This window comes from Ictalurus furcatus, chromosome 12 (assembly GCF_023375685.1).
Source record: "Ictalurus furcatus strain D&B chromosome 12, Billie_1.0, whole genome shotgun sequence".
NCBI lineage: Eukaryota > Metazoa > Chordata > Actinopteri > Siluriformes > Ictaluridae > Ictalurus > Ictalurus furcatus.
The window spans coordinates 4,915,579-4,942,180 of record NC_071266.1 but is presented as its reverse complement, the minus strand read 5'-3'; the positions used below and the strand labels follow the sequence as shown (position 1 = coordinate 4,942,180).

Here is a 26,602-nt window from a genome sequence, read left to right as displayed (position 1 = left end):
TAGTGTTTCAGCATGTGAGTGCATTAGGGATGGGCACGAGTACTCAGAAGAGACATCAATCATTAAATCAATCATTAAAAGGATGATCGTGCAATTTTTGATTTAGGTCGTGTAGATCATCTAACGTGATTTCTGAATAAATCCAGAAATAAACAACAACACAGAGATGACATGTTTTATTTGTATGATTATGTCGTGATTTTCAGCATACTTTGAGGCTGAATCATAACGGCGAGTACAGTAGCTCCAATACAACCTAGAGACTCAACATGATGGAGAAGGGCACATACTGGATGGAACAGAACGTAGGTTCTTTTGGTGTGCGTGTCACTTTTTAGAAGTGTTTATGGCTGGTTATTTAAAGTTATAATTATTTTCAACCGGGCGCACGGTGGCTTAGTGGTTAGCACGTTCGCCTCACACCTCCAGGGTAGGGGGTTCGGTTCCTACCGTGTGTGCGGAGTTCTCCCCGTGCTGCGGGGCTTTCCTCCGGGTTCTCCAGTTTCCTCCCCCAGTCCAAAGGCATGCATGAGAGGCAGATTGGCACTTCCAAAGTGTCCGTAGTGTATGTGTATGTGATTGTGCCCTGCGATGGATTGGCACCCTGTCCAGGGTGTACCCCGCCTTGTGCCCGATGCTCCCTGGGATAGGCTCTAGGTTCCCCGTGACCCTGAAGGAAGGATAAGCGGTATAGAAGATGGATGGATGGATGGATGGATGGATGGATATTATATATTTTTCAGATAGCCTTTGACAAAAAAAGAACATGTTGAAATCATTCTCATGGCTGGATCAGGAAGCTGTTGCAAGGTTGTGATGGACTTAAGAAAAACTTAAGAAATTCAAAAAGACTGGAAGTGTTGCGGACCGACCCGAGAATGCTCTCTGGGATAGGCTTCAGGTTCCCCGTGACGATTGAGGCTGGTATAGAAGATGTATGGATGGATTATTTTCAACTTGAACAAAACGTGACGGTTATGGCAACTATGCGGCGCAACGCCGGTCAAGCCATCCGCTTCTACTACCATAATTACGGTAACCGGGGGAAAAGCAGAGAGACGTGCTTTCTCTGAAATAATTTATTGATTTTAGCCAGCAGGTCTTCACATTATGACACTATATGATGCTTGTATTTCTATTATGCTGTTTTTTTTTTTTTTTTTTTTTACTGTTTTGTAAGAAACAACGTTATAACATATTGAACAAGTGAGACACTGAAACAAGAAGATGCACTGCAGAAGCAAAAGATGTCCGTGACATGCAGTATATGAACACGGAACACGAGTAGTTGACAAGTACTCGAGTGATTACTTCGGGTACTCAAGTAGACAAAATAATCAAAATGCCCATCCCTAGTGTGCATACTGTCTGTGTGCATTTTTAAGAATGCACGATTGAGGCTGTCTGGGTGAATGAGTGTACTGGAGAGTGTGTCTGTCTGTGTGACTGTGCGTATGTGTGGGCAGTGTGGCAGATGGCTCAGTCTGTCAGTGTGCTCTAAGAAGTATCTCCTGCAGGGGACTCTGGGTGTGTTGCAAATTACATTAAACACATTGTAAAAACTGAAACCAAACTAAGCTTTTAGCATATGTGTGTAGTTTTTTTTTTTTTCCTCTCTTTTTTCTTCATTTAATAGTGAATGAGGTTTCAGTTAACACTTATATATGCACTAGATGCAAGTTAAAACCTGTGGTATGTCTCCACCGTGTATTTTCCATGTGTCAGTGATGATAAGCCGTCAGCAGCGGCGAGTGCAGCTCATGCGGATCAGACAGAAGGAGGAGAGGAGAGAGTGCAGCAGGAAGAAGAGGAGGAAGCAGCAGTCTCAACACCACACACACTCGGGCAAAGTCATGCACCCAGAACCACCGTACCGTAGGAAACCCCAGCCCGTCCGCCGCTATGACGGAGATGTCCTCTCTCCTGTAAGAAGCTTTGATCTTTGATCTGCACTTATACTCACCTGTCATATGGTCACTGGTGCAGTGCTAGAGGACAGCCAACCCAAATAGTGCATGCAAAAGATTTCGAGAGCTTTAGTCTCTAGTCTCTGTCCAGCATTTTTATTTTTTTTTAAAGTTCCAATGAGAAGTGGTAGCAGCTAGCATATATAGCTTCTAACAAATTATATACTGCACTAATCAGAGCGAACATTGTTTGACTGAATTTTAATGTTAATTGCTAGGATTCGTACTTGCTTCAATGGAAGATTTGCAAAAGCAAGCTAACTCCTAAAAGCTACGCACATTCACCAAAGGCACCAATGGTCTCTGCTACTTTCTTTCAAGCTTTATTTTTTCTTGATAATGTTTTCTACACACTTAATGAGAGTTTGTACATGGCAGGATAAGATGAAACCATGGTTATACATTTTTCTTCAGACTACATGCTCCATAGGATTGGTCTGAGGAATCTTGTGAATTTGTCGCTGTCATAACTAATTTGAATAGTTTTGAGAAAATCTTAATTCGAACGTCGCTTATTGCTTTGTCGCTTGATCCATGTTGCAGACATATGTGGAAAATGAATGGTGGCGTATCACTTGCTAGTCTGAATGTAAGATAACTGTACACCTATGGTGGGTGTGGGTTAGGGCTGAGCGATATTGCAAAAATTATGAACGATTCTCGATTACGATTATTTTTTTAAAAAAAAATTTCTTACACACTGCAATTTAAAAAATAACAATTTATTTATAAAGATGCTCATTTATTAGAATGGACTTTGGAAAATGTAGATGTGAAAAAATAGTAACAGTACAATCTATTTCAAATAGTGCAAACAATGGTTCTTTTAAATGCTGGATATTTAAAGAAAGAGTATTTTTTTAAAAAATAATAATAATTGTAATATTTGCTGTAGATGGCACTGTACCTGTTTTGGTACAACTTGGTGAACCCTTCTTTCTCGACAGAGTAAATGGGGACCATGTCTTTCGTGACATGGAATACCTTCCGCAACTAAGAAGTCAACTTGGGGTTTTCTTCCCAAATCAGTGTTTCTTTCCCGTTTACGGATTGACATCAAATCAACATGGCTGCACACAGCATCAGAAATAAACAAAGTAAAACGTCTTACCTTTAAATGAGTTATACTGTATATGCAAGTATTAGCTTTAGATGAATCAACATACAAACATATACGTTTGTTAGATCTAAAACAATGACTATACAGTTTGTTGTTTAAAACAATATATACCGCTCATGCGGAGTTAACTGCCATTTTCCCACTTCATCTGAAGTCGAAGTCGAAAATGGCGTAATTCTGATCGACGAATTATGGCTAAGGATGTAATGCAGCATTATATTTTACACAAACTTGTTCATCTGACTCTACCAATTCCATATGTCCGAAGTGATGTTGGAATTTTTGTGGAACTTTCATATATTCTAGATTCATTAGACATAAAGTGAAATATTTCAAGATTTTTTTTGTTTTAATCTTGATGATTAAGGCTTACAGCTCATGGAAATCAAAAATCCAGTCTCTCAAAATATTAGAATAAAGAATTTATAATACAGAAATGTCGCAGTGTCACATTCCTTGTGTCAAGCCACTAGAGAACCAGAGACAACATCAGAAGCGTCTTACTTGGGCGAAGGAGAAAAAGAACTGGACCGTTGCTCAGTGGTCCAAAGTCCTCTTTTCAGACGAAAGTAAATGCTGCATTTCATTTGGAAATCAAGGTACCAGAGTCTGGAGGAAGAGTGGAGAGGTTTGTTGCTTGAAGTCCAGTGTGAAGTTTCCACAGTCAGTGATGATTTGGGTTGCCGTGTCATCTGCTGGTGTCGGTCCACTGTGTTTTCTCAAGTCGAGAGTCGATGCAGCGTCTACCAGGAGATTTTAGAGAACTTCATGCTTCCATCTGCTGACGAGCTTTATGGAGATATTGATTTCCATTTCCTTTTCCAGCAGGACTACTAGTAACTGGTTTGCTGACCATGGTATTTCTGTACTTGAATGGCCAGCCAACTCACCTGACCTGAACCATATAGAGCAGTGGTTCTCAAACTGGGGGCCGTGGCCCTCTGGGTGGCCACCAGGTGGCGCAAGGGGTCCGCATAGAAATTCTAGAACATTATTTTAAAAAAATATATTTTACCTGTATGCAAGTCGGTATTGTCAACCTTTGAACTATGAAGTACATAAAAATGAGAGATATTAATAGCTGAAGGCCGCCATCAAAGCAACTTGGGCTTACATAACATCTCAGCAGTGCCACAGGCTGATCGCCTCCATGCCACGCCGCATTGATGCAGTAATTCGTGCAAAAGGATTAAAGCCCCGACCAAGTAAAGAGTGCATAAATGAACATAGTTTTCAGAAGGTCGACATTTCTGTATTATAAATTGTTTATTCTAATATTTCGAGATACTGGATTTTTTATTTCCATGAGCTGTAAGTCGTAACCATCAAGAAAGGCTTTATGTGCAATGAATCTTGAATATATGAAAGTTCCCTTTTTGAATTAAAAAAATTAATGATATTCACATTTTTGTGTGTGTGTATATACACACACACAGTGCTGTGAAGAAGTATTTGCCCCATCCTGATTTCTTCTGTTTTTGTGTACATCTCATACTAAATAGTTTTAGATCTTCAAACGAAATACAACATAAAACCAAGGCAACCTGAGTAAGCATGCAGTAAAGTATTTTTTTATTATTAAAGCAAAAAAAAGTTAGCTAACATCTATCACCCATGTGAAAAACTAATTGCCCCCTTAAACATCAAATCTGGTTGTGCCACCTTTAGCAGCAATAACTGCAACCGAACGCTTCTGATAACTGGAGATCAGACTCTCAGCGCTGTGGTGGAATTTTTCATTTCTTTGCAGAACTGCTTTAGTTCATCCACACTGGAGGGGGTTTTTTTTCGAGCATGAACTGCCCATTTAAGGTCCTGCCACAGCATCTCAGTTGGTTCGAGACAGGACTTTGACTAGGCCACTCCAAAAGTTTAATTTGATGATTAAACAGGATGATCAGTGTAAATTGTTGTTATTTTGTTGAAAGATTTTTTTTTTTCATTTAGTACTGCCCTTCAGATGCTAAATAAGATGTCTCCTAGAAGACAAAATGCTAACAATTTACATCGATCATCGTGTTCAAAAGTTTACACCCCCCTGGCTCTTAATGTGTCGTGTTACCTAACTGAGCATCAGTGAATATTTGCACCTTATGTAATAGTCGTGTACGAGTCCCTCAGTTGTCCTCAGTGTGAAAAAGACGGATCTCAACATCATATAGCCACTGCTGGAAAAGGGTCAAATATGATGATAAGATACTGGAAAAGCAAAGAATGTGCAGGACCTGGAGGATTTTTCTGAAGAACAGTGGGCAGTTTAACTGCTCAGGACAAACAAGGGACTCGTGAACAACTCTCACAAAATATAAACACAGTCGTTGGTCATCCAGGTAACAACACAGTATTAAGAATCGAGTGTATGTAAACTTTTGAACTGGGTCATTTTTATAAATTCATCTATTATCTTGTCTTGTGGACTATGTGTAAACGTCTGTTATGTGAATTAGTTTATTAAGGGCAGCACTAAACAAACAACAACATGGGATTTTTTTATGATCCGTCTTATTTTGTTAACAGTATTAAGATTTAGCAGATTCTGCAAGGGGTATGCAAATTTATGAGCACAGCTGTATAAAATCATGTACAATCGTGATTAGAACATTTTGCAGCTCGAGTTAACCGAATGAATCGTGAAAATCGCCCAGCACTAGCGTGGGTGTCCAGTATGTGTTCCCTATAAAATGTCCAGTAAGCATCGCACACTGCTTTAAAATCCTGTTTCTCTCACAAATCCGGACCTAGTTACGACTTCTGTTTTCACCAACATATCAGATCCTCACTCTCTTCTCCCTCTGTTTCAGAGCTACATCCAGAGTTTCCGAGAGCGGCAAGGGGAAGGGTGTGTGTATCCTGGTGCCCGGCTCTCTGGCACACACACAGCTGTGGACATGGACTACGAATGCGGCTCAACAGTCCCCCTCACCTCTGGTGCTGGACCGAACCTCCGAGTGTGACGACACACACGTGCACATGGTTACACACTCTGACACGCTCATCTCACTGTCCTGCTGCTGTCCCTGACCTGTCTCTGCATACACAGCTGTAAGCACTGTATAGACAATGAGCAGGGGGTGGGGGGAGCCACAGGCATGAGCATGTTGCTTAAGGAGTGTATTCAAGATATGCACGCACCTACACACACCCATACAAACTCCCATTCACACATATGCACACTACTACTGCTGAACATGTGCCTGAGCGGTGGCACATCAGTCACCCTTAGAATTACCAGGTGAAAGAATCTGGAAAAGAATAAATCGAGGCCCAGCTCCATCACGCTGTTTTTTTTTTTTGGTTTGTTTTGTTTAAAAAGCGGCACATTGAACCCCCATAAAGATTCCCTGTCTGTCCTGCATTATTGCAATGAGGGGATTCTCTCTTGGTGCTGAATCTTGTAACATAAAGATCATTCTTCTCATTGTAAATCTGTGGATTCTAGCATTTACATCTGCACTGTCATATTTCACAAATTTGTCATGAACTGTACCAAATAGCTGTGCAGGAGGGGGATTGCCTTGAGGCTCCAGTTGGGAGGCTGTCTCAGGAGAATCTGCTCCTTGGCCTTGTTTTAACGAGGCTGCAGGGGAAAGAGCCATATTACAGCAGACTCTCTGGTGCAGAATGAGCGCAATTTCTAATGGTGACAGAAAAAAACCAGGAGGTAAAGTGATACTCAGGGACGGCTGGAACACTGCGGACTGTCGAAACGGATGGAACTATTGGCAGTAGCACCGGCTTGTGGAATTGAGAGAAAGAAAGTGCTCGTTTTTGGGTTTTTTTTTGTTGTTGTTTTTTTTTTTTTTTATTTTGGTAGATGTTGTTTAAATGGACTTCCACCCAGAGACGTCTGGCATCAGCGAATCCCCCGTGAAATCCTGTCACTCATTGCTGTGCTTTTGCCGTGCCATTGTAAAGTGTAGTGATAATGCTGATGCCTTCTACTAACATCTGTGGTGTCCTCAAGAACAAGATAGGCGTTCTTCTAATTTTTGATAATCTTTGTGTTTGAAAAGACCATGCTCTTCCAGGGCATCTGTTGATCTTTCTTTTTTTTTTTTTTTAATTATTATTCTGTTGTCCTAGCCGTACGTTTCAGTCAAGTCGCTGCACTTCTGTTTTGTACATAGAATGCACTAGAATGCACATTTAACACATTTATTGTTTTACCCGCCTTTACTATTTATTTGACTTATTCGTGAACGGATTTTTGCAAATTTTTCATTAATAGGGTGCTGAGTCACGATGTGTTTATTTATCTGATGGCTTATTTTACATTTGAGACATGCGGACAGACCGTTCCCCTCTGACAGCAGAGTTTGGTCACAAAGACCTGAGTGAACAGTTCTCATCAGGACATGCACCTTACAATCCAATGTTATTCTTATTATTGTAAAGCATGTATTTGTATGGACCTGGATATTACGATAAAGTATGTGATTCCAACATGTGGGTGATGTGTTTTTATTGGATAGTTCTTCATTTGCATACCACACATACAGTACACACACACACACACACACACACAGAAAGAATAGGATGGTTGATGCGCATTTACTTTATTCTGATTTCCTCATCATACATATCACGGCTATGAGTTCACTCTTCATTCGTCCTCCCTCCTGTCCTCTCTTGCCCTCGTTATTCACCTACATATCATCCCCTACCTGTGTTTTGACCTTTGTCCTTTCTTCTTCCCACGTCCCTCTCTCATGGTTTGGCTCTGCGTGAATGCAGAAGAATCTTTTGACGTAGATTCCTTAAGAAATTGTTGTTTCTTTTTCAAAAGGCAAAATGTTAAAGATCTCTTCCACTTTGGAAGCAGTGCTCATGTTTCAGATAAGCTGTGTCTAGAGTAATGGAAGAAAAAAAAAACAACAAAAAAAAAAAGCACAGGATATGAAGGCTGGACCTTATGGTTTTATTGAAACTCCTTGTGGTGTTTTGTGGTTCAGCTCCTTAGGTGAAGCTCTACATGATGTCCTGCTGGTGCTGTGTGGACTCACTCACCACCTGTAAAAGGCAAAACAGTGCAGACACGCAAACATATGAGCCTATACCTTTGGACAAATAAAGCACGTCACAGTTTATTAAATGAAAGCATATTGACATTTACATTTATTCATTTAGCAGATGTTTTTATCCAAAGCGACTTACAAATGAGGAAATACCAGCAAAGCAAGTAGAGAACAATACAAGTAGTGCTACAATAGAAGATCTTTTAATTGAGTTCTAGAAGAAGCAAAGTGCGCAGAGTAGGTTTTTTTTTTTTTTTTTAGGATAATGTGAGGTTGGCGTTATATGGGTTAGTTCAGTGATCATGGAAGAGCTGGGTCTTTAGCTGTTTTTTTGAAGATAGTGACAGATTGAGCTTGGAAGTTCATTCCACCACTGAGGGACAGTTAGTGTGAAGGTTCTGGAATGGGACCTCGAGCCACGTTGAGTAGGCACTACTAAGCGTCGGCTATTAATCGATCGCAGGTTGCGTGGGGGAACGGAAGCCTTCAGGAGAGTGTTGAGGCAGGTCGTTGACCTCACTAGCCTAATAGAAATCAGTTTTGCTCAGTAAATAAATAAATAGAGGGAACATCGCATGTAGATGCATTTACTCACATTCCTCACTTTCATACATTTCCTGTAGTTACTCAAGTATGAGTTGCAATATTAAAAAGCTAAGCAGTTAAAGAGTTAATAGCTTTACGCAAGAGCTCAGCAGTGGGATTAAAACCCATAACCCTACTATCACCTTAACAACTTTTGTTTGTTTTTGTACAAAACTACGACTGTTAATCAACTTGAATTAGTTATAACGTCAGGCATAACATTCCATGCACACTGATTTCTATGAGTTTCTAGGAATCGTGAGAGCATGCTGTGATTGTTAAATATTGAATATGCTGGAGCCATACACACACTTCCTGTTTTCCTCTTGTATAATGAGATAGTAAGAGTGAAGCTACACTACTGCTGTGAGTACACTTTAGTAGTGGGTGTATGTGAGTGTGTTTGCACGGCAGGTCAGTCCTGACAATTCGAGACATGCTGTATGACGATATCTTTAGAGGAGCATGTTTGGCATTGAGGTTGTGTACATGTAGGTGTGTGTTAATACCTCGCCATCACGGGTCTCGATCGTCTTGATGAGCACTGTTTTCTTTGAGTGCATTTCAGAAGCACGTTGTTGGTGCTCTGGGCTGGTCTCTGTGTAACAGTCACACATCACCACAGTAAGCACAATAATCTGGTTTTGAGACCAATTGTGTTTTAAGTTTTGATCTTACATCTTAAAGTACGTATACATAATTTAAGATAAATATCTGTCTCTCCGACAATAACATGTTATCCTACTGTCTACAGTCAATTAAACATTAAACGTTAAAGCGTTAGCATAAAAAAAGATTCTGACCGAGATTTTACAGGCAACATCTCGTGCATGCAACAAACCTATTAAAATAAATAAATAAATAAATAAAGACCTCATATTTTGCTCAGTGTAATACAGCTACAAGGTTGTGTAACAAATGAAAAGGTTATGTTTTGTAGAATGCATCATCTGGTTTATCAGAAGGTGTGAAATTTCTATGACAGCGGCTGTGCCAGGTTTATATTAATGGCCTCGTTGTGTTGTAAAACACTATCGTTTCTATAGTGACAGATCATTTGTAAGGTGTTGTTGGGGGGACGTTCCACATTTAAAAAAAAAAAAAAAAAAAAACCGATTAAAAAATTTAAAAGATTGTCGTTATTCAACCAAGATATAAAATATATGATCGTTTATGTGGTAAAGCTTTCTGTAAGGAGATATTTATTTCACATTTATGGAAGGAGTCTCCAGTGTCGGTGCTTTGTAACAGTCAGTTTTCCAAGATGGGAAAGTCTTCAGGACGGAGAATTTTTTTTGTTTTCTTCTCTTTTCAAGCTGTGTTTTTGTCTTATTAATTCACGAGGAAGAAATAGAGAGGCTGGTGAGGGAACAGCTGCTTATAGTAGATGCCATATAATGTATTATATAGTATAACTGGTTAAAAATGAGCATGTCCTTCATTATTAAATTGAAATTGAAAGCCACATTTTTCCTGTTTTTTCACTCTTACCTCTAAAACTAATCGTGGAGTAGGCCTGCATGGGCAGTGTAATCCTGTTGGAGAAATTACAGAGACATTCAAAAACAAATTGTATGTAATATAAAGAAATCATATTAAATTGGGTGACTGTAAGGCTTAAAGAGGGTCGCGGTGGCAATTTTAACAAAACAGTATATGCATTATTTATTTACTTGTCTATTGTTTATTATTACAATGTGAAAGAAGCTTCAAATGATTAAAAGTTAATACTTTTAAAGAGCCTACTTCCTTGTTAGTGTTGGTGGATTGTCCTAAATTCACATCAACACCTTTTCAAAGATATTATAAAACTAGAAAGAGAATGATCAGCCCTCCTATCTCCTTTCAGACAAACCCATCTCTTACCTGCTCTCTTCTCCCTCCAGCAGCTTCCTGTAGGTGGCGATCTCCACATCGAGGGCCATCTTGACATTGAGCAGGTCCTGGTACTCGCGCAGGTGTCGCGCCATCTCATCCTTCATGTTAGAGATCTCAGCCTCCAGCCGAGCAATTGTGTCCTGGAAGCCGGCAGCCTCGCGTCCATGTCGGTCCTCCATGTCATGCATCTGCCTCATCAGAGACTCGTTCTGGGAATCAGAAATGGTATGCTTAATGCAGAGGTATGACTGTTGCAGATATTATTAATAAACCATGTTATAAACGCACCGTTCCCTTCAGTGAGTCAACCTCACAGGTGTAGGACTGAATCTGGTGTCGGTACTCCATGGTCTCCAGCTTGGCCTGCTTCAGGGCTTCGTTGTTCTTGGATACTGCTTGGTTCAGATCTGACACCTGGGGGTCAAAAACAAAAAAATATATTTGTGTTCATTAGAGGATGAAATGTGTACTTTATTGTTCTAAACCAGGAGTTTTTCATTTATACATTTTTTCCTGCAATGGTGCGCTGTTTTTTTTTGTTTGTTTGTTTGTTTTTTTTTAATTTATGCACTGTTTAGGTTTTAATAATTATTATTTCAATAACTATAATTTAATATATTTTAATAATGTGACTAACACTAAAATTATTCATGAATCACCATGAAACATTACATTATATACTCACAAGCCAGTTTAATAGGAACACCTGTACACCTGCACAATCATCCAATTATCCATTCATCCAATCATGTGACAGCAGATACATGATTGGGTAAATTGATAATGTTCACGTCAAACATCCGTATGGGGGAAAAATGAGGCTGGTTTGAGTATTTCCGAAACTGCTGATCTCCTTGGATTTTCATGCACAACAGACTTTAGAGTTTACACAGAATGGTGCAGAGGGTCTGCGGGCTAAAAAACCTTGTTGTTGAGAGAGATCAGAGTGAATGACCCGCCTGGTCTGAGTTGATGGGAAGTCTATAGTAACTGTCTCTTAACACAGAATAACAAAAAACATCCAGTGAGCAACAGTTCTGTGGGCAGAAATGCCTTGTTGATGAGAGAGGTCAGAGGAGAATGAGCAGAATGTACCAAGCTGACAGGAAGTATCATGGTAACTCAAATAACCCCTCTTTACAACCGTGGTGAGCAGAAAAGCATCTCAGAATGAGATGAATGGGCTACAATAGCAGAGGACCACATCATTTCCACTCCTGTCAGCCAAAGAACCAGAATCTGAAGCTACAGTAGGCACAATCTCACCAAAACTCACCGGGTGAGGTGTACAAACGTTCCTAATAAAATGGATGGTGAGTGTATATATAATCTGAAAGTACCAGGCTGAAATAAAGGCATTATATGTTGCTAGTCTTTGGATTTTAGCGTCTCTCTCATTCCCTTCATCTCTATTTGGACCACACCATGATCCCCAAACTTGTGAACGCCGTTTGCGTCTGTTCTCATGAACGTTATTTATATTGCTATTAACTGAGATAAAAGAGTTAAACTGTTCAATTTTGTCCTCTGCTTTTCCTCACCTTGGACTTGTACCAGTCTTCGGCCTCAGCAATGTTCTTGGCGGCGATGGCCTCGTACTGAGAACGGATGTCTCTCAGAGCACCAGTCAGATCAGGCTTGGACATGTCCATCTGGATCTGCACCTGAGTCTCTTGCATCTGAGCCTGCAGCTCACGGATCTCCTAAACAGAGAGAAATTAAGAGAGGAGTGTGTGTTTGTTAACGAGCGGACATCATACACACACTCTTTTGCATATCGACAGTTTTTACTCGTTTATATACAGATATACCGTACTATTCTTGAAAGTTGCACTGCAATCTTCAGGAGCAAATACAACTTCAAATACATTACATTCCAGTAGAACTACACAGTCATATTTGAATTATTTCGCTCGAATTATTTGGTTCATAATTAATGCTTTTTTTAATTATGTTTTAACGGTGTGTTTGGTTGCATACTGTAGTGGCAGATTTATCAGTCTAATTTTGTTTCATATTTAACATTTAAAAGATTAGTGCTCAAAGTGACTGTCATAATTTGATCAAAAGACATACAGTTGAATGAATAAAGGATTATAAACAAAAAAAAAAAAATGGGAGAAAACTTTTTTGCGGATTTAAAATGATAAATTGAATAGCATAAAAATTCTTTGTACATATTAGACATGAATATCGTGATATTTAATATAATTGTAGCCATCATAGTGCAACATTAGTGCTCTGTTCTAATAAACACCTGCGGCTTAGAAGAAATCCTTCACTTTGCGTGTGTGCGTGTGTGTGTGTGTGTGTGTGGTGTATTTTTGGCTGATCTGACCTCCTCGTGGATCTTCTTGAGGAAGGCGATTTCCTCTTGCAGAGTTTCGATGCGTCTCTCCAGGTCCAAGCGTGCGAGGGTGGCTGCATCCACATCCTGTTCTCATAGAACATGAAATGTCATTTTGACTGAATTATTGATTTCATAATGATATGTTACACAATATACACTATACTAATAATTCTAATGATGGAAGTTCCTCAGTGAGTGTTTGAGAGCCAGACTTACAGCTCTGAATGCTGCAAGGTTGTTCTCGGCCTCCTCTCTCTGTTCAATCTCCTCCTGAAGCCTGCATTCAGAGACAATACACAGATCTTAAAAGCCACTTCCTTCTTTTCCTTTTATAGAGACAGGAGCCTTCTTGATGTCTCATAACATACACAGATTACCCCATCCAACTGGAAGCCAAATATGTCTTGATATTTAGTCCTGAATAGGAAAAAAACTGTGTGGTGATGTAAACTCTACGTCAACAACTGCCTTTATTAGACCAGACAACTAAGTCGACTAAGGAGTGGGTTGTTTTATAATGACGAAGGCAAGACCAGAGCAAATGCAAACTGCCTATGAAAACATGCTACGCCTTCACCGAGAGCTCTATAATTCCTTTTCCACATCCATCAATGAAATCTAAACCCTTTTGAGTGTTTGTTGTCTCTCACCAAACATAACTGCAGAACTAAACAGTAGGAGCTCAGGGCCGTATGATTATAAATGCGTTCTGACACAGACTTAACCTCTGAGGGAATTCACATGACCGTTTTACAGACAAAAATAGCAGAGTTCCGATCTGCTTATGACTCTTCTGACCTCTTATAGTCTCTGGCTCTTCTAAAATAGTCTTAAGTGACACTACAAAAACAGACTGTTGTTATTTTCTCAGTGGTAGATACTATACTGTGGTATTGTGGTATAGCGGTAATACTGGTGCATTGTCAAACATGGTGTATATGTTGTGCTCTTCTTTCATACTCTGCTTTGGCTGCTGTAACAGTATCTATCGATCAGTTGATCTAGTCCATCTATCTATTCTGATATATCTCATTTATCTTCTGTAATGAAGTGAATTTACTGACCACTCCTCACCTGAGTTTGAGTTTCTGCAAGTCATCAACCAGGTTGTCCCGCTCCACTTCAACTCGGGACCTCTGATTGGTCACAACCTCTATCTGGCGCCTCAGCTCCCTCATCTCCTCTTCATAGAGGTCAGCGATACGCGTTGGCTCTCGGCCCCGCAGTCGCTCCACTTCTACAGTCAGAGCCTGGTTCTGCTGCTCGAGAAAGCGCACCTTCTCGATGTAGCTGGCGAAGCGGTCGTTCAGGTGCTGCAGCTCAACCTTCTCGTTGGTGCGCGTCTGGAGGAACTCCTGGTTGAGGGCATCGGCCAAGCTGAAGTCCAGTGTCTCACCCAAGCCGGCGGCATAGGAGCGGGAGATGCCTGCTGAATGAGCAGGGATGCCATAGGAAGACGCGCGGTAGCTGGTATAGCCTGGTGATGATGAAGCTGTCTTGGTGACCTCGTAGACCCGTGAGCTGACATGTGAACCTCCGGGGCTACGGCCAAGCATTGAGGAGCGGGTAATGGGGGTTGTGGTGAAGCCGGGCCCGCCGAAGGCACGGCGGTATGAGGAGGACTGAGAGGAGGCGTAAGAGGCGCGGCTCATTTTGGAAGGACGGAGTGGCCACACACACTCACACAAGAGAGGAAAGAGGACAGGAGTGAGGGGATGATGAGCAGCTGTGGCTATTTGTAGAAGTCAGGCCCTCTTCGTGGATCCCCCTCCCTAAAGGCTTTTGGACAATCCCATCTCATCCCCTCCCATCCCATACTTTTCAACCCTTTTCTCCCCCTCTTCCTTTCTCCAGTCTGAACCTTCTCTATCTCAAACATCTTCCATGTTTTACTTTGTGTTGCATTCTCTGCTTTTCTCGTGCTCTGTAGCTGGCCCTTGCCCCTTGTCATGTATAACCAGCTGATTGTGTGTGGATTTCAGTGCAGAAATATACAGAATATCAGTGTGAGTAATAAAATGTAAAAAAAAAAAAAAATGTACGCATCATATGAACCATCTTCTTAGACAAGATCAGCCTGCTGTATAGGAGTATCATACCATTTTTCCTAGCCCAGGATAAATCACTTAATAATTTCTTAGTAATAATTATTATTTTGGACAGGCTTGCTTGATTCAGATTGCAAGCTTATCTCCGTTTATTTCTCATTCCCTTAAATGGATTACACAGTCATTTCATGTGACAAACCACAGTTTGTCATCTGGATTTTTAACGAGCAAGAACATCAACATCCCACATCATGCTATTTTGATGTTCTGACATCAACCTAACCCTTAGACAGGCTCATTCTCACATGAAGGCAGAGCTACTGAATACTGCACTCAAAATGACGGTGAGGCCTGTTCGACCTGCCTTAAAAAGGAAAGGCATGAGGCAGAAAAGAAGTGTCATGTGCGTCTCCTAGAAGAGCGAGATTCATGCTCCTCGGCTTCAGCTTCTGTAAACACAGGGCGCCGCTAACGATGTCATTTGTCATGATGCATCTATAGATGATGACCTCACCTGAGAGGGAGTAAAGATGTGCAACAGTGCTGGGCTCAGAGGTCAAGTGAGATACTCGCAGAAGCTCAGAATTTATGCTTGGGAATTCCACTCAAGGAGCTCCAATCTGGAGCCATCAGCGTGCGTGTTTAATCCAAATGTAATGCCAATGGCAGGGTCAGTGTAATGATCAAATAAGGTTGGACCAGCCAATAGGGACAGTTTACCACAAGTAATAGTCTATTTATAGGCATTCAGGGATAACACTTTGGAATTACGTTGTTACAAAGACTTCTCTGGAAGTCTTCAAGCAAAGACAAAGATCAGAAGTGACAGAGGATGTAAACCGGCTCTCTGTCTTTCCCTCCCTCTATCTTTCTCTCGCCTCCCCCTTCCCTTCCACCTCTTTCTTCTGCTCTCACCTCTATATAAGGTAGAGCAAACTTCTCATGTTTAACTTCCACAGATACAGAGGAGGTCCCTGTGAGAAACATAGCAGGGTTGCAGGATTTCTCAACGTTAAATTGTTTAAAAAATATGGAGTATAAGGAAGTCAAGATTCATTTCTTAATTATTCATTCTTAAAAATCAGGCTGTAAGCAAATAACCTTAAATTGTAAATAGGTGCATGTGCATACCCTTGAAGCAAGACACACAACGCTTCAACCGATAATAAATCACTACAACTTACTGTACGATAACCACCAATCTGCCAGTGAAATTTACCACCGGTACCACCAGTAAGTCTGCACAAACAGGCTGGACCTAGTCACATTCCAGGAAGCAACAATAATTAAACTGTGACATTTCTGTCTTTGATTGTCTTTTCCCCAGACACAGAAAAATAAAGTCAGATATGTTGCTGCAAGAACACTTTGGCAAGCCACCCCCTTAATACTAACACTTTGACCATTAGTGATTAATTGTGATTTTCTGTTCTGATCATGCAGCAGTAGTATCAATTCAATTCAATTCAATTTTATTTGTATAGCGCTTTTTACAATAGACATTGTCTCAAAGCAGCTTTACAGAAATATCAACACGGTATACAGATATTAAAGGTGTGAATTTATCCCAACTGAGCAAGCCACTGAGTGGCGACGGTGGCAAGGATAAACTCCCTAAGATGTTTTAAGAGGAAGAAACCTCGAGAGGAACCCGACTCAGAAGGGAACCCATCCTCATCTGGGTAACAACAGATAGTGTGAAAAAGTTCATTATGGATTTATATGAAGTCTGTATGGCCTTAGGAGCAGCCGTAGTCCCAGCAGTCTGGAATTAGAGAAGATTTGAGCTCCATCCAGAGGCAGAAAGGATCTGGATCTCTAGTATCTCCATAAATTCGTGTGGGGCTCGGCGAAAGGAGAGAGGGAGAAAAAAGATTATTATGACTGTGAAGTAGTAGAACAGAATCTAGTCAGGGTAGGCTTGAGTAAACAAATACGTTTTAAGCCTAGACTTAAACACTGAGACTGTGTCTGAGTCCCGAACACTAATAGGAAGACTGTTCCATAACTGTGGGGCTCTATAAGAGAAAGCTCTTCCTCCTGCTGTAGCCTTCACTATTCGAGGTACCGTCAAATAGCCTGCATCTTTTGATCTAAGTAGGCGTGGCGGATCATATAAAACCAAAAGGTCGCTTAGATATTGTGGCGCGAGACCGTTTAGTGCTTTATAGGTTAATAAAAGTATTTTATAGTTAATGTGAGATTTTACTGGGAGCCAATGCAGTACTGATAATATTGGTGTGATATGGTCGTATCTTCTAGTTCTAGTTAGGACTCTAGCAGCTGCATTCTGGACTAACTGGAGCTTATTTATATTCCTACTGGAACATCCAGACAGTAAGGCATTACAGTAATCTAATCTAGAGGTGACCAATGCATGAACTAGTATTCCCGCATCATGTAGTGACAATATGTTTCTTATTTTAGAAATATTTCTGAGATGAAAGAAAGCTATCCTAGTAATATTATCTACATGAGCATCAAATGATAGGCTGGAGTCAATAATCACTCCAAGGTCTTTAACTGCTGTACATGATGAAACAGAAAGTCCATCCAGAGTAACCATGTGATCAGAAAGATTACTTCTAGCTACACGTGGGCCTAATAAAAGTATTTCTGTTTTATCAGAATTAAGTAGAAGGAAATTAGTTAACATCCAACGTCTAATGTCCTTTACACAATCCTCAACTTTACTAAGCTGCTGTCTGTCCTCTGGCTTCGCTGAAACATACAACTGTGTATCATCAGCATAACAGTGGAAGCTAATTCCATGTTTACGAATAATTTGACCTAGGGGTAGCATATATAAAGTAAAGAGCAGTGGGCCTAAAACAGAACCCTGTGGAACTCTAAAAGTAACTTCAGTACGCATGGAGAAATCACCATTTACATCTACGAACTGATAACGATCGGTCAGATAAGACCTGAGCCAGGAGAGGACCGTTCCCTTAATACCAACAACATTTTCTAATCTATCAAGGAGAATAGTGTGATCTATAGTATCAAAAGTTGCACTAAGGTCGAGTAACACAAGCAGCGAGACACAACCCTGATCGTAGGTCAGTAGAAGGTCATTTACCACTTTAACTAACGCTGTCTCTGTGCTATGATGAGGTCTAAATCCTGACTGATACATTTCATGAATGTTATTCCTATCTAAGTACGAGCATAACTGCTTTGCTACAACCTTTTCTAAAATCTTAGAGATGAAGGGGAGATTTGATATAGGTCTATAGCTGGACAATTGAGACGGGTCAAGATCAGGTTTTTTAATCAAGGGTTTAATAACTGCTAATTTAAGTGATTTAGGTACATAGCCAGTGCTTAGGGAAGAATTGATTATATTTAAAAGTGGTTCAATTACTCCTGGACAAATCTGTTTAAACAAACATGTAGGCTTCTTCAACTTCTCTATAGTATAATACTAGTATAGTATACACAATCTGTTAAATTAGTAACGTAAATGATTTATACAGATTTTTGTACTGATCTAGGATCTACCTCATATGTTCATCTTTAGTGCTTCCCAATTACTGTGTAAGTAAGCTGCAATCCGCAGAAAAATATCATCCCTCCATCAACCCTGCAGGACGACATTAACAACGTGATAACCTCAAACGATATTAAGTGGAAAGGCTATCATTTGATTTATGCTGTAGGCTACAATCTAGTGAATTTCTTTTTAGAGTAACCCCGTAGTCAGAAGTTGAGAGTTGACAACACACACAGTCATACTGGCGTACATTCAGCTTGTTTTGAGCAGTTTTAGACAGACCTTTGTTCAATTATGATCGATACGAGAAGGTGTATTTCCCGTTACTAGCCAGGTGTACACAGAAGAGCTAATATCATTAACCAGGGTTTCCAAGTTTCAGCAGCATTTCCAGCCCAACTACACCTGACAAAACAAGGACCCCAAGGAGCTGAAATTATACCAAATAATTTGGCCGTTAGAAATGAGATGTTTTTCTTCTTTTTCTCAGCTTTTGTGTGGGAAACATGGTCACTGTGGTGCACATGCGTTTCTTATGTACAGACATTGTCTACTCCATAAACTCTCCCAATCCGTGCAATTTATTTTGCACTAGAATTTTTTATTTTTTTTTATGTACATCACGGACACACTGTCTGCATTTATAATTTGAGTTTGTTTGAAATTTCACTCACTTTAAGATTTATTAAGGATTTATTAAGGATTTATTTATCCTTTTATTAAGGATAGGATGGGTGTGTGTGTGTGTGTGTGTGTGTGGACATGTTTTTATATATTAATGGGGACCAAAGGATAGGATGGGTGTGTGTGTGTGTGTGTGTGTGTGTGTGTGTGTGTTGACATGTTTTTATATATTAATGGGGACCAAAGGATAGGATGGGTGTGTGTGTGTGTGTGTGTGTGTGTCGACATGTTTTTATATATTAATGGGGACCAAAGGATAGGATGGGTGTGTGTGTGTGTGTGTATGTGTCGACATGTTTTTATATATTAATGGGGACCAAAGGATAGGGTGTGTGTATGTGTGTGTGTGTGTGTGTGTGTGTGTGTGTGTGTGTGTGTGTCGACATGTTTTTATATATTAATGGGGACCAAAGGATAGGATGGGTGTGTGTGTGGGTTAGGTGATTAGGTTAGGTTAGAAGCTAAATTTCAATTTCAAAATCCTTCATAAGTATAGTAAGGTGATTGGCTAGGCCATGCAAGCACCTTCATCTTCTTTTTTTCAGAAACCAGTTTTCAGTTATCTTGGCTGTATGTTTGGGGTCGTCGTCTTGTTTAAATATCTTCTGGAATCTTCTCTCCAGATTCCATTTAATGGCTGATGAGATTAAATTCTCTTCTAATAAGTACTGGTACATTGCACTGTTCATATTTCCTATAATGATGTCAAATGCCCCAGCACCATTTGTAGAGAAGCAGCCCCATATAATGATGCACCTACCACCATACTTCACTGTGGGTTTGGTGTTCTTGGGATCATATGCAACCCATTTTTCTCCAAATAAGACAAGCTCAATTATTGCTAAATATTTCTAAAAAAGTTTTTCGTTTTTTATTCCAAAAAGAGTTCAGATTTGTCGATATGCTTGTGTTCAATTTTTAGATGCACATCTCTGTGCTTCTTTTTTATTTTTTATCTGTAGCAGAGGCATTTTTCATGGGGTTTAGGTACAGAGATCATTGAGGTTCAGCTCATTGCTTATTGTTTTCTGTGTAACTATTGTTCTTGTTGCTTTCAGGTCATCCTGCAACTCCTTCTTTCTTGCCTTTCTTATCATGACTCTCAGAGCTCATCGTGAAACTGTGTGTTGTACACCTTTCCAAGGACTATTAGTAGTAATTCCATGAACTTTCATTCTGCATATCATTTAAACAATTATACTGACAGTTTGAACAATTATATTGACAATGATACTGATGTTTAAGTTCTTTGCTATGGCTCTGTAGCTTTTTCTATTGAATTAATGATACCATTATGTTGCCTATATATATATATATATATATATATATATATATATATATATATATATATATATATATATATATATATAAAGCTACCAAAGTTTGTGTGTTTGAGAGAGAGAGACGAGAGACAGACAGACAGAGAGGTCATGTTTCTAAATATTCTGTTGCAACCAGGCAACAGCATGCAAACACATTTTTTAAAATTAATTACAGAAAATAAAAGACCCTCAAAACTTCCTACTCATTTATATTGAGAAGTTTCCATTTGCCAAGCGATACATCCTGTCATAACTACTAGCTGCCTTATGTTAACCTTATCATGTCACATGACCACTAAGTGAATGCTAGGTGTTTATCTAGCTACATAATACATAGAGCTCTCTCTCTGTGTGTGTGTGTATGTGTGTGTGTGTGTGTGTGTGTGTGTGTGTGTGTGTTTGTGTGTGTGTGTGTGTTGTGTTGTGTGGATATGTTTTTATATATTAATGGGGACCAAAGGATAGGATGGGTGTGTGTGTGTGTGTGTGTGTGTGTGTTGTGTTGTGTGGATATGTTTTTATATATTAATGGGGACCAAAGGATAGGATGGGTATGTGTGTGTGTGTGTGTGTGTGTTGTGTTGTGTGGATATGTTTTTATATATTAATGGGGACCAAAGGATAGGATGGGTATGTGTGTGTGTGTGTGTGTGTGTGTGTGTGTGTGTGTGTTGACATGTTTTTATAGATTAATGGGGACCAAAGGATAGGATGTGTGTGTGAGTGTGTGAGTGTGTGTGTGTGTGCATATGTTTTTATATATTAATGGGGACCATAGGATAGGATGGGTGTGTGTGTGTGTGTGTGTGTGTGTGTGTGTGTGTGTGTGTGTTGACATGTTTTTATATATTAATGGGGACCAAAGGATAGGATGGGGTGTGTGTGGGTGTGTGTGTGTTGTGTGAGTGGGTGTGTGTGTGGACATGTTTTTATATATTAATGGGGACCAAAGGATAGGATGGGTGTGTGTGTGTGTGTGTGTGTGTGTGTGTGTGTGTGTGTGTGTGTGTGTGTGTGTGTGGATTAGGATACTCTGCCAGTTTCATCTATGTGGTCACATTTGGCTGGTCCTCATGAGGAAAACTGCTTTTTTTTTGTTGGAAAAAACCCCCAAAAGGTTTACTTTTGGTTACTCAGGTTAAGGTTAGGCTTAGATTTATGTGTAGATTTAGTTGCATTAATAATTATGTCAGTGGAAGGTCCTCACAGGGATAGTATGAAAAAATTGTGGTGTGTGTGTGTGTGTGTGTGTGTGTATGTGTGTGAGAGAGAGAGAGAGCGTGAGAGAGAGAGAGGTCATGTTTCTAAATATTCTACTGCAGCCAGGCAACAGGATGCAAACAGATGTTCACATTCTAATCCGCAACTGTGTTCTGGTTTATTAAAATGGCCATGTGAATTTTCATGTGAATAACCTAATTGGAAATATATTTACTGAAAAAAAATTATGATGAGTTCACTTCTTATTAACCGCCCCCCACCCCCACCCCCCACTGTAACTGATATCGCGGTGTATTCACACCTCATGTCCAGTGTTTCCAGGATTGGCTCTGGATCCACTGCGACCCTGATCAGGATAAAGTGGTTACTGAAAGTGAGTAAATTTAGTTTGTTAAAAGAAGTATGAAGAGGTTGTAGAAGCAATAATCCCAAACATTAATACATTTATTTATTGCAGTGTGACGATATGTGGATTTTGTATTTACAAGTTATAACATGTTATTAATCTGATTGAGATTCAGTTGTTTACAGGTGAATTCAGTCTCAAATAAATAAATAAATAAATAAATATGATGGTATATATTTTGTATGTAGATAAATTGCATGAATAAATTGTGCTGTCATCATATATGGGTGTACACATGCTGTAGAGATTTAGAGCTCTAAACACAATTTTTGGTCTCTTAGTGGTTTTCAAAGTGGTTTTCAAAGTGGTTTTCAAAGTGGGGGCCGCCAGGGGGCGCCCGGGGGGCCTCAACAATTTGGTGTGCCCATCCCTCCCACTAGTATGTTTTCTCTTTCACAATCAATTCCTAATGTAATGTAATGTTGTAAGATGTAATTATTAATTTTAAAAAGGGGGATATATTCAGAAGTCTGTATTTTTAATGTGTTTTAAAGACATCTTGCAAAAGGGGGGCCTTGTCAAATGTTAATACCATTTGAGGGGCCTTGCCCTGGAAAAGTTTGTGAACCCCTGTCTTAGGAGATTCAGAATCGTGACTTAATCGTTCTGGAACACCGTGTTCGCACGCGCTCACAAAGCTGAGAATCACACAAATCTGAAGATAATCACATCAGGAACCGCAGCTCACCGAGCTGAGATCATCCGAGATCATCCTCAGTGACAAGTCAGGTAACGTTTTGACTTATTCACTTCACAAAAATCTCTTTCAACAAGTACAAGCACTGAACCGTACAGTGGCGCGCGGACGCTCGCGCACGTGAAGTATTTAAACCTGCACGTAACGTGGGCGTGTCCTGTAGGAGGCGCTGTCGCGTGAACCACACCGCAATTTACTTCTGTATACAACGAAGAAAAGCTGAAAAAGAGGTTAATACGGACATCATTTTGTTTTGGAAAAAAGAAAGCTTGTGTGATTAATTATAAACCAAATAAATTCTCACTGAAAGCATTTGTGAAGTGTTTTAACTCGTCTGTATTGAGCAGATTCATGTGGTTTAGTGTTGAAGAACTTCAATTTAACTAGTGTTAAAATCCACACATGTATCATATTATCCCTGATTGACGGATGATTTAGTCATTTTTATTGCGTTACTGTGGTTTACATCACCTACTGAAAAAAACAAACCCTCGTAGACTTTTTAATGGTTATAATGGGAATTGTATTGGTTTTAATGGAAACTGTAATGGTCCCTGTGGGTCTCTACTGGTAATTTGTTGCCTTCTATTGGTGGCATGTTATGTCTAGTGGATACCATTAAGGACCAACAATGGTAATGGGTTTAACGGTTAGCTGATGGTTTGTAATGGTATTTGTAGTGGAAACTATTAGAACTTCTGTGATGGTTTCTATTGGGGTTTTTTTCAGCAGGGTGGGAATCTGTTAGAAAAAAGAAAGTAGTGCTACTTTGTAGTTAACTATAAATATAACTTTTTAACTATAAATATATTGTATAAATGATGACACTTTATAATGGTTGTAGTTCATTATAATGTCCAGTTTAACCCTGCAGAATCACACAGGTTCTGTTCAACCCAAACATTTATCATTAAAACTTTTCTTATAAAAGGCATAATGCTAAAAACTGGTTACTGTGTATAGTATGGTGCAGTATGGCGGTCTTTAATCTTTTTTTGTTTTAACAACATAGAACTAACAATTAAGCTAGGCTATCTCATTTTCATAAACAAATGCTGTTCTTTGAATTTTTTTTTTAGTTCTGATCTATAAGCATTATTTTAGTTAGAGTAATCAAGACTCTCGACAGAAAAACAAATCTATATTCAAAACTGTGAACTGCTCCAACTGCGATCTTTGTCTTATCTTCACAATTTTGGTGTCAAATTTCAAGCAGAATCTGACTGAAATTTGGAGACAGTATGGCTGCCATATGCCAATAAATTCGTGCAGAGCAGAGCTTAGTGTACTCAAGCAGCTGTATCTCAGGATTAATTGCAGAATGGTAAGTTAGTAAGGTGTGGCCAACTAGATAATATGTCAACAAACGTGGCTGAATTTTCTGCACTATGAGACACTTCAAGGCTAACTTTAATGGCAATATTCCCACCACTTTATGATTACCAAAACGTGCACCAACTAGGGCTTCCGGTCCAGCACAAAAGCCTCACTACAAACATAGGAAAGGGCCAAAGGCAATTTTTTTCAAACTTAGTTGTGGTACCACAGTACTAGACTTCAGTAAATGAGTACTTTGATTAATTTGTATCATTTTATAAGTTATATGAGACCATATTTGATTTTGGATGGGACAGACATGGTGACAAGTAAACATAGTTCCTAAGATCTCTGATTAAGTTCATGGGTGTGCCACATAGAAGACATGGATGGTATCACCCAAGGCTAAACATTACTATCACAGGATGACTTATTAGAAATTCCATGGGATGTGGGTTTAGTGCAATAGAAATTACATATGATGGTTAGTAAGTTGCTTATTGTATATATTATAAGGTTTTTTCCACTCTTGTACTAGATCCAAGAGTGACCTGCTACAGAGACTGTCTTTCAGAAGAATACCTCTTCTCCAAAGTGGATGGATCCATACAGAATCTTCTTTATGTCTGTATAACCAGTCTGGTAGGCAGGAAATTGGGTGCATCTGATACATGTGGAATATGCACTGGAGTGGGCCTCAGCACGAGGGACAACTCCCCCACTCCTCAGACTCGAGGAGCCTGCTTTACTTGTATATCTGGAAATGGTACACTCACAGTGAATTCATGGCGCACATTCTTTGTACCCGTCAACATGGATGTAACATCACCAAACTGGAATATACACTGGAGTGGGGCTCAGCATGAGGCACAATAATCCTCCTCCACTCCTCAGTCTCAAGGAGTCTGCTTTACTTATGTATCTGGAAATGGTACACTCACAGTGAATCTATGGCACACATACTTGACAAGAATTGACATGGATGTAACTGCACCAAACTGGGATATACACTGGAGTGGGGCTCAGCATGAGGCACAATAATCCTCCTCCACTCCTCAGACCCAAGGAGTCTGCTTCACTATGTGTATCTGGAAATACTACACCCAAGGTTGCTTCGCTGTGTGTGTAGAAAGAAAGTATCTGTAAAATTTTTGTTATTTAAATTTTTTGAAGGGTTTGTAACAGTGAGTTTAACGCTTTGTTATAGTTTATGACAGTTTAATGTACTGAAATAACTGCTTGCAAGTGCTTCAGGTTACATATAAGTGTAGTCACTGATAATATGATAATTAATTTGTCTGACTGTAAGAACTTTTTTAGCCTACTTGTTTTATATGACTGTTCTGTTTTTATTAAAGGATTATCTTATTTTATTTCATTAAAGGATTAAATGTGTAGAAATTTTCTGCAAAATGTTTTATGTCTGTCAGGGTCGTTTAGAAGCCTGAACTGTATTGTGACATTGTGTATGAATGAATAAATGATATAAATGTATAAATGGGGTGAATGTAAGTTGCTGTGGACAACCGAGTCTGCCAAATGGCATAAATGCACATGTAAATTGTGACAGCCCATATACAAAAGAAAAAAAATAGTGAATTGCAAAAACTGCAAAAAATGCAGTCCTTAAAAAAAAAAGCATTCTTCATGCAGTCTTCAGTCGAAACCCAGGGCTAAAATGAAGAGCTATTAATTGAGAGCCTCCAAGACAGCTGCCAATCTTCCCAGGAGTGGGCATCTCAGCAATTTCAGCCCAAGGTCAGACTGTTAAATGCTCAGAGATATAAAGAACCCAAGAATTATCTCATGTGACCTACGGGCCTCTGTAAGCACATCAAATGTTATTTTAAATTATTTCCATGACAACACTATCAGAAAAAAGACCGAACAAATCTGGCTGTCTTTTATGGCTTTTTCTTTTTTATGGGAGGTTAGGAGAAAGCCCCTTCGCTCCAGAAAGAATATGACAGCATGACTTAGGGTTGCAAAACTACATCTGAACAAACCACAATATTTCTGGAACAATACCCTTTGGACTGATGAGACCAAGGTGGAAATGTCTGGTCATCATGCACAGCGTGAAAACCAAACACAGCACATGACCACAAACACCTCTTACCAACTGTCAAGCGTGGTGGTGGAAGGGTGATGATTTGGGCTTGTTTTGCAGCCACAGGATCTGGGGAAACTTGCAGTCACTGAGACAATGATGAACTCCACTTTACACCAGAATATTTTTGAGATAAATGTGAAGCCATCTGTCCAGCAACTTTAGCTGGGCGGAAATTGGGTCAGGCAACAGGACAATGTTCCAAAGCACACCAGCAAATCAACATCTAAATGGGTAAAGAAGAAATAAATTAAGGTGATGGAATGGCCAAGTCAAAGTCCAGACCCCAACCCCATCGAGATGCTGTTGTGGGATCGTAATAGAGCTGAAAATGATATGAAAGTCATGTTACTGAATTACTAAGGTGTACTTATTTTCCCCCAGCTGGT

The 26,602-nt window shown here is 39.7% G+C and overlaps 2 protein-coding genes and 1 long non-coding RNA gene across 4 annotated transcripts in view; 2 read left to right on the top strand and 1 right to left on the bottom strand.

The window, feature by feature from the left end:
- The window catches only part of tmem198b (transmembrane protein 198b), a 36,085-nt gene extending 29,058 nt beyond the window's left edge, over positions 1-7,027 (top strand). For both annotated transcript variants that reach the window (XM_053637699.1, XM_053637701.1), the window contains exons 4-5: positions 1,726-1,925; positions 5,889-7,027. In XM_053637699.1, the coding sequence (XP_053493674.1) occupies positions 1,726-1,925; positions 5,889-6,041 (353 nt within the window). In that variant the 3' untranslated portion in view covers positions 6,042-7,027. The remainder of the gene's footprint in view (positions 1-1,725; positions 1,926-5,888) is intronic.
- A 597-nt stretch (positions 7,028-7,624) lies between these two features.
- Positions 7,625-15,221, bottom strand: desmb (desmin b). Its single transcript, XM_053637698.1, has 9 exons — positions 13,990-15,221; positions 13,132-13,192; positions 12,904-12,999; positions 12,107-12,268; positions 10,854-10,979; positions 10,554-10,774; positions 10,179-10,222; positions 9,197-9,285; positions 7,625-8,097 (listed from the first exon to the last, which is right to left on the bottom strand). Exons 1-9 carry the CDS (start codon positions 14,565-14,567, stop codon positions 8,056-8,058), a joined length of 1,419 nt encoding a protein of 472 aa, XP_053493673.1. The 5' UTR covers positions 14,568-15,221; the 3' UTR covers positions 7,625-8,055.
- A 7,226-nt stretch (positions 15,222-22,447) lies between these two features.
- On the top strand, positions 22,448-25,734 carry LOC128615948 (uncharacterized). Its single transcript, XR_008387323.1, has 3 exons — positions 22,448-22,468; positions 22,584-22,818; positions 24,642-25,734. It is a non-coding gene; the product is annotated as an uncharacterized LOC128615948 (long non-coding RNA).
- The last annotated feature ends 868 nt before the right edge of the window (positions 25,735-26,602 follow it).

Bases quoted from the DNA above. Each gene is read 5' to 3' on its own strand.
- desmb (XM_053637698.1), bottom strand. From the start codon at position 14,567: ATGAGCCGCGCCTCTTACGCCTCCTCTCAGTCCTCCTCATACCGCCGT. The intron at 13,000-13,131 runs GTAAGTCTGGCT...CTATGAGAACAG, and splicing joins ACCTTGCAGCATTCAGAGCT to GATGTGGATGCAGCCACCCT. The intron at 10,223-10,553 runs GTAAGAGATGGG...TTTCTCCAACAG, and splicing joins CTGGAGGGAGAAGAGAGCAG to GATTACACTGCCCATGCAGG.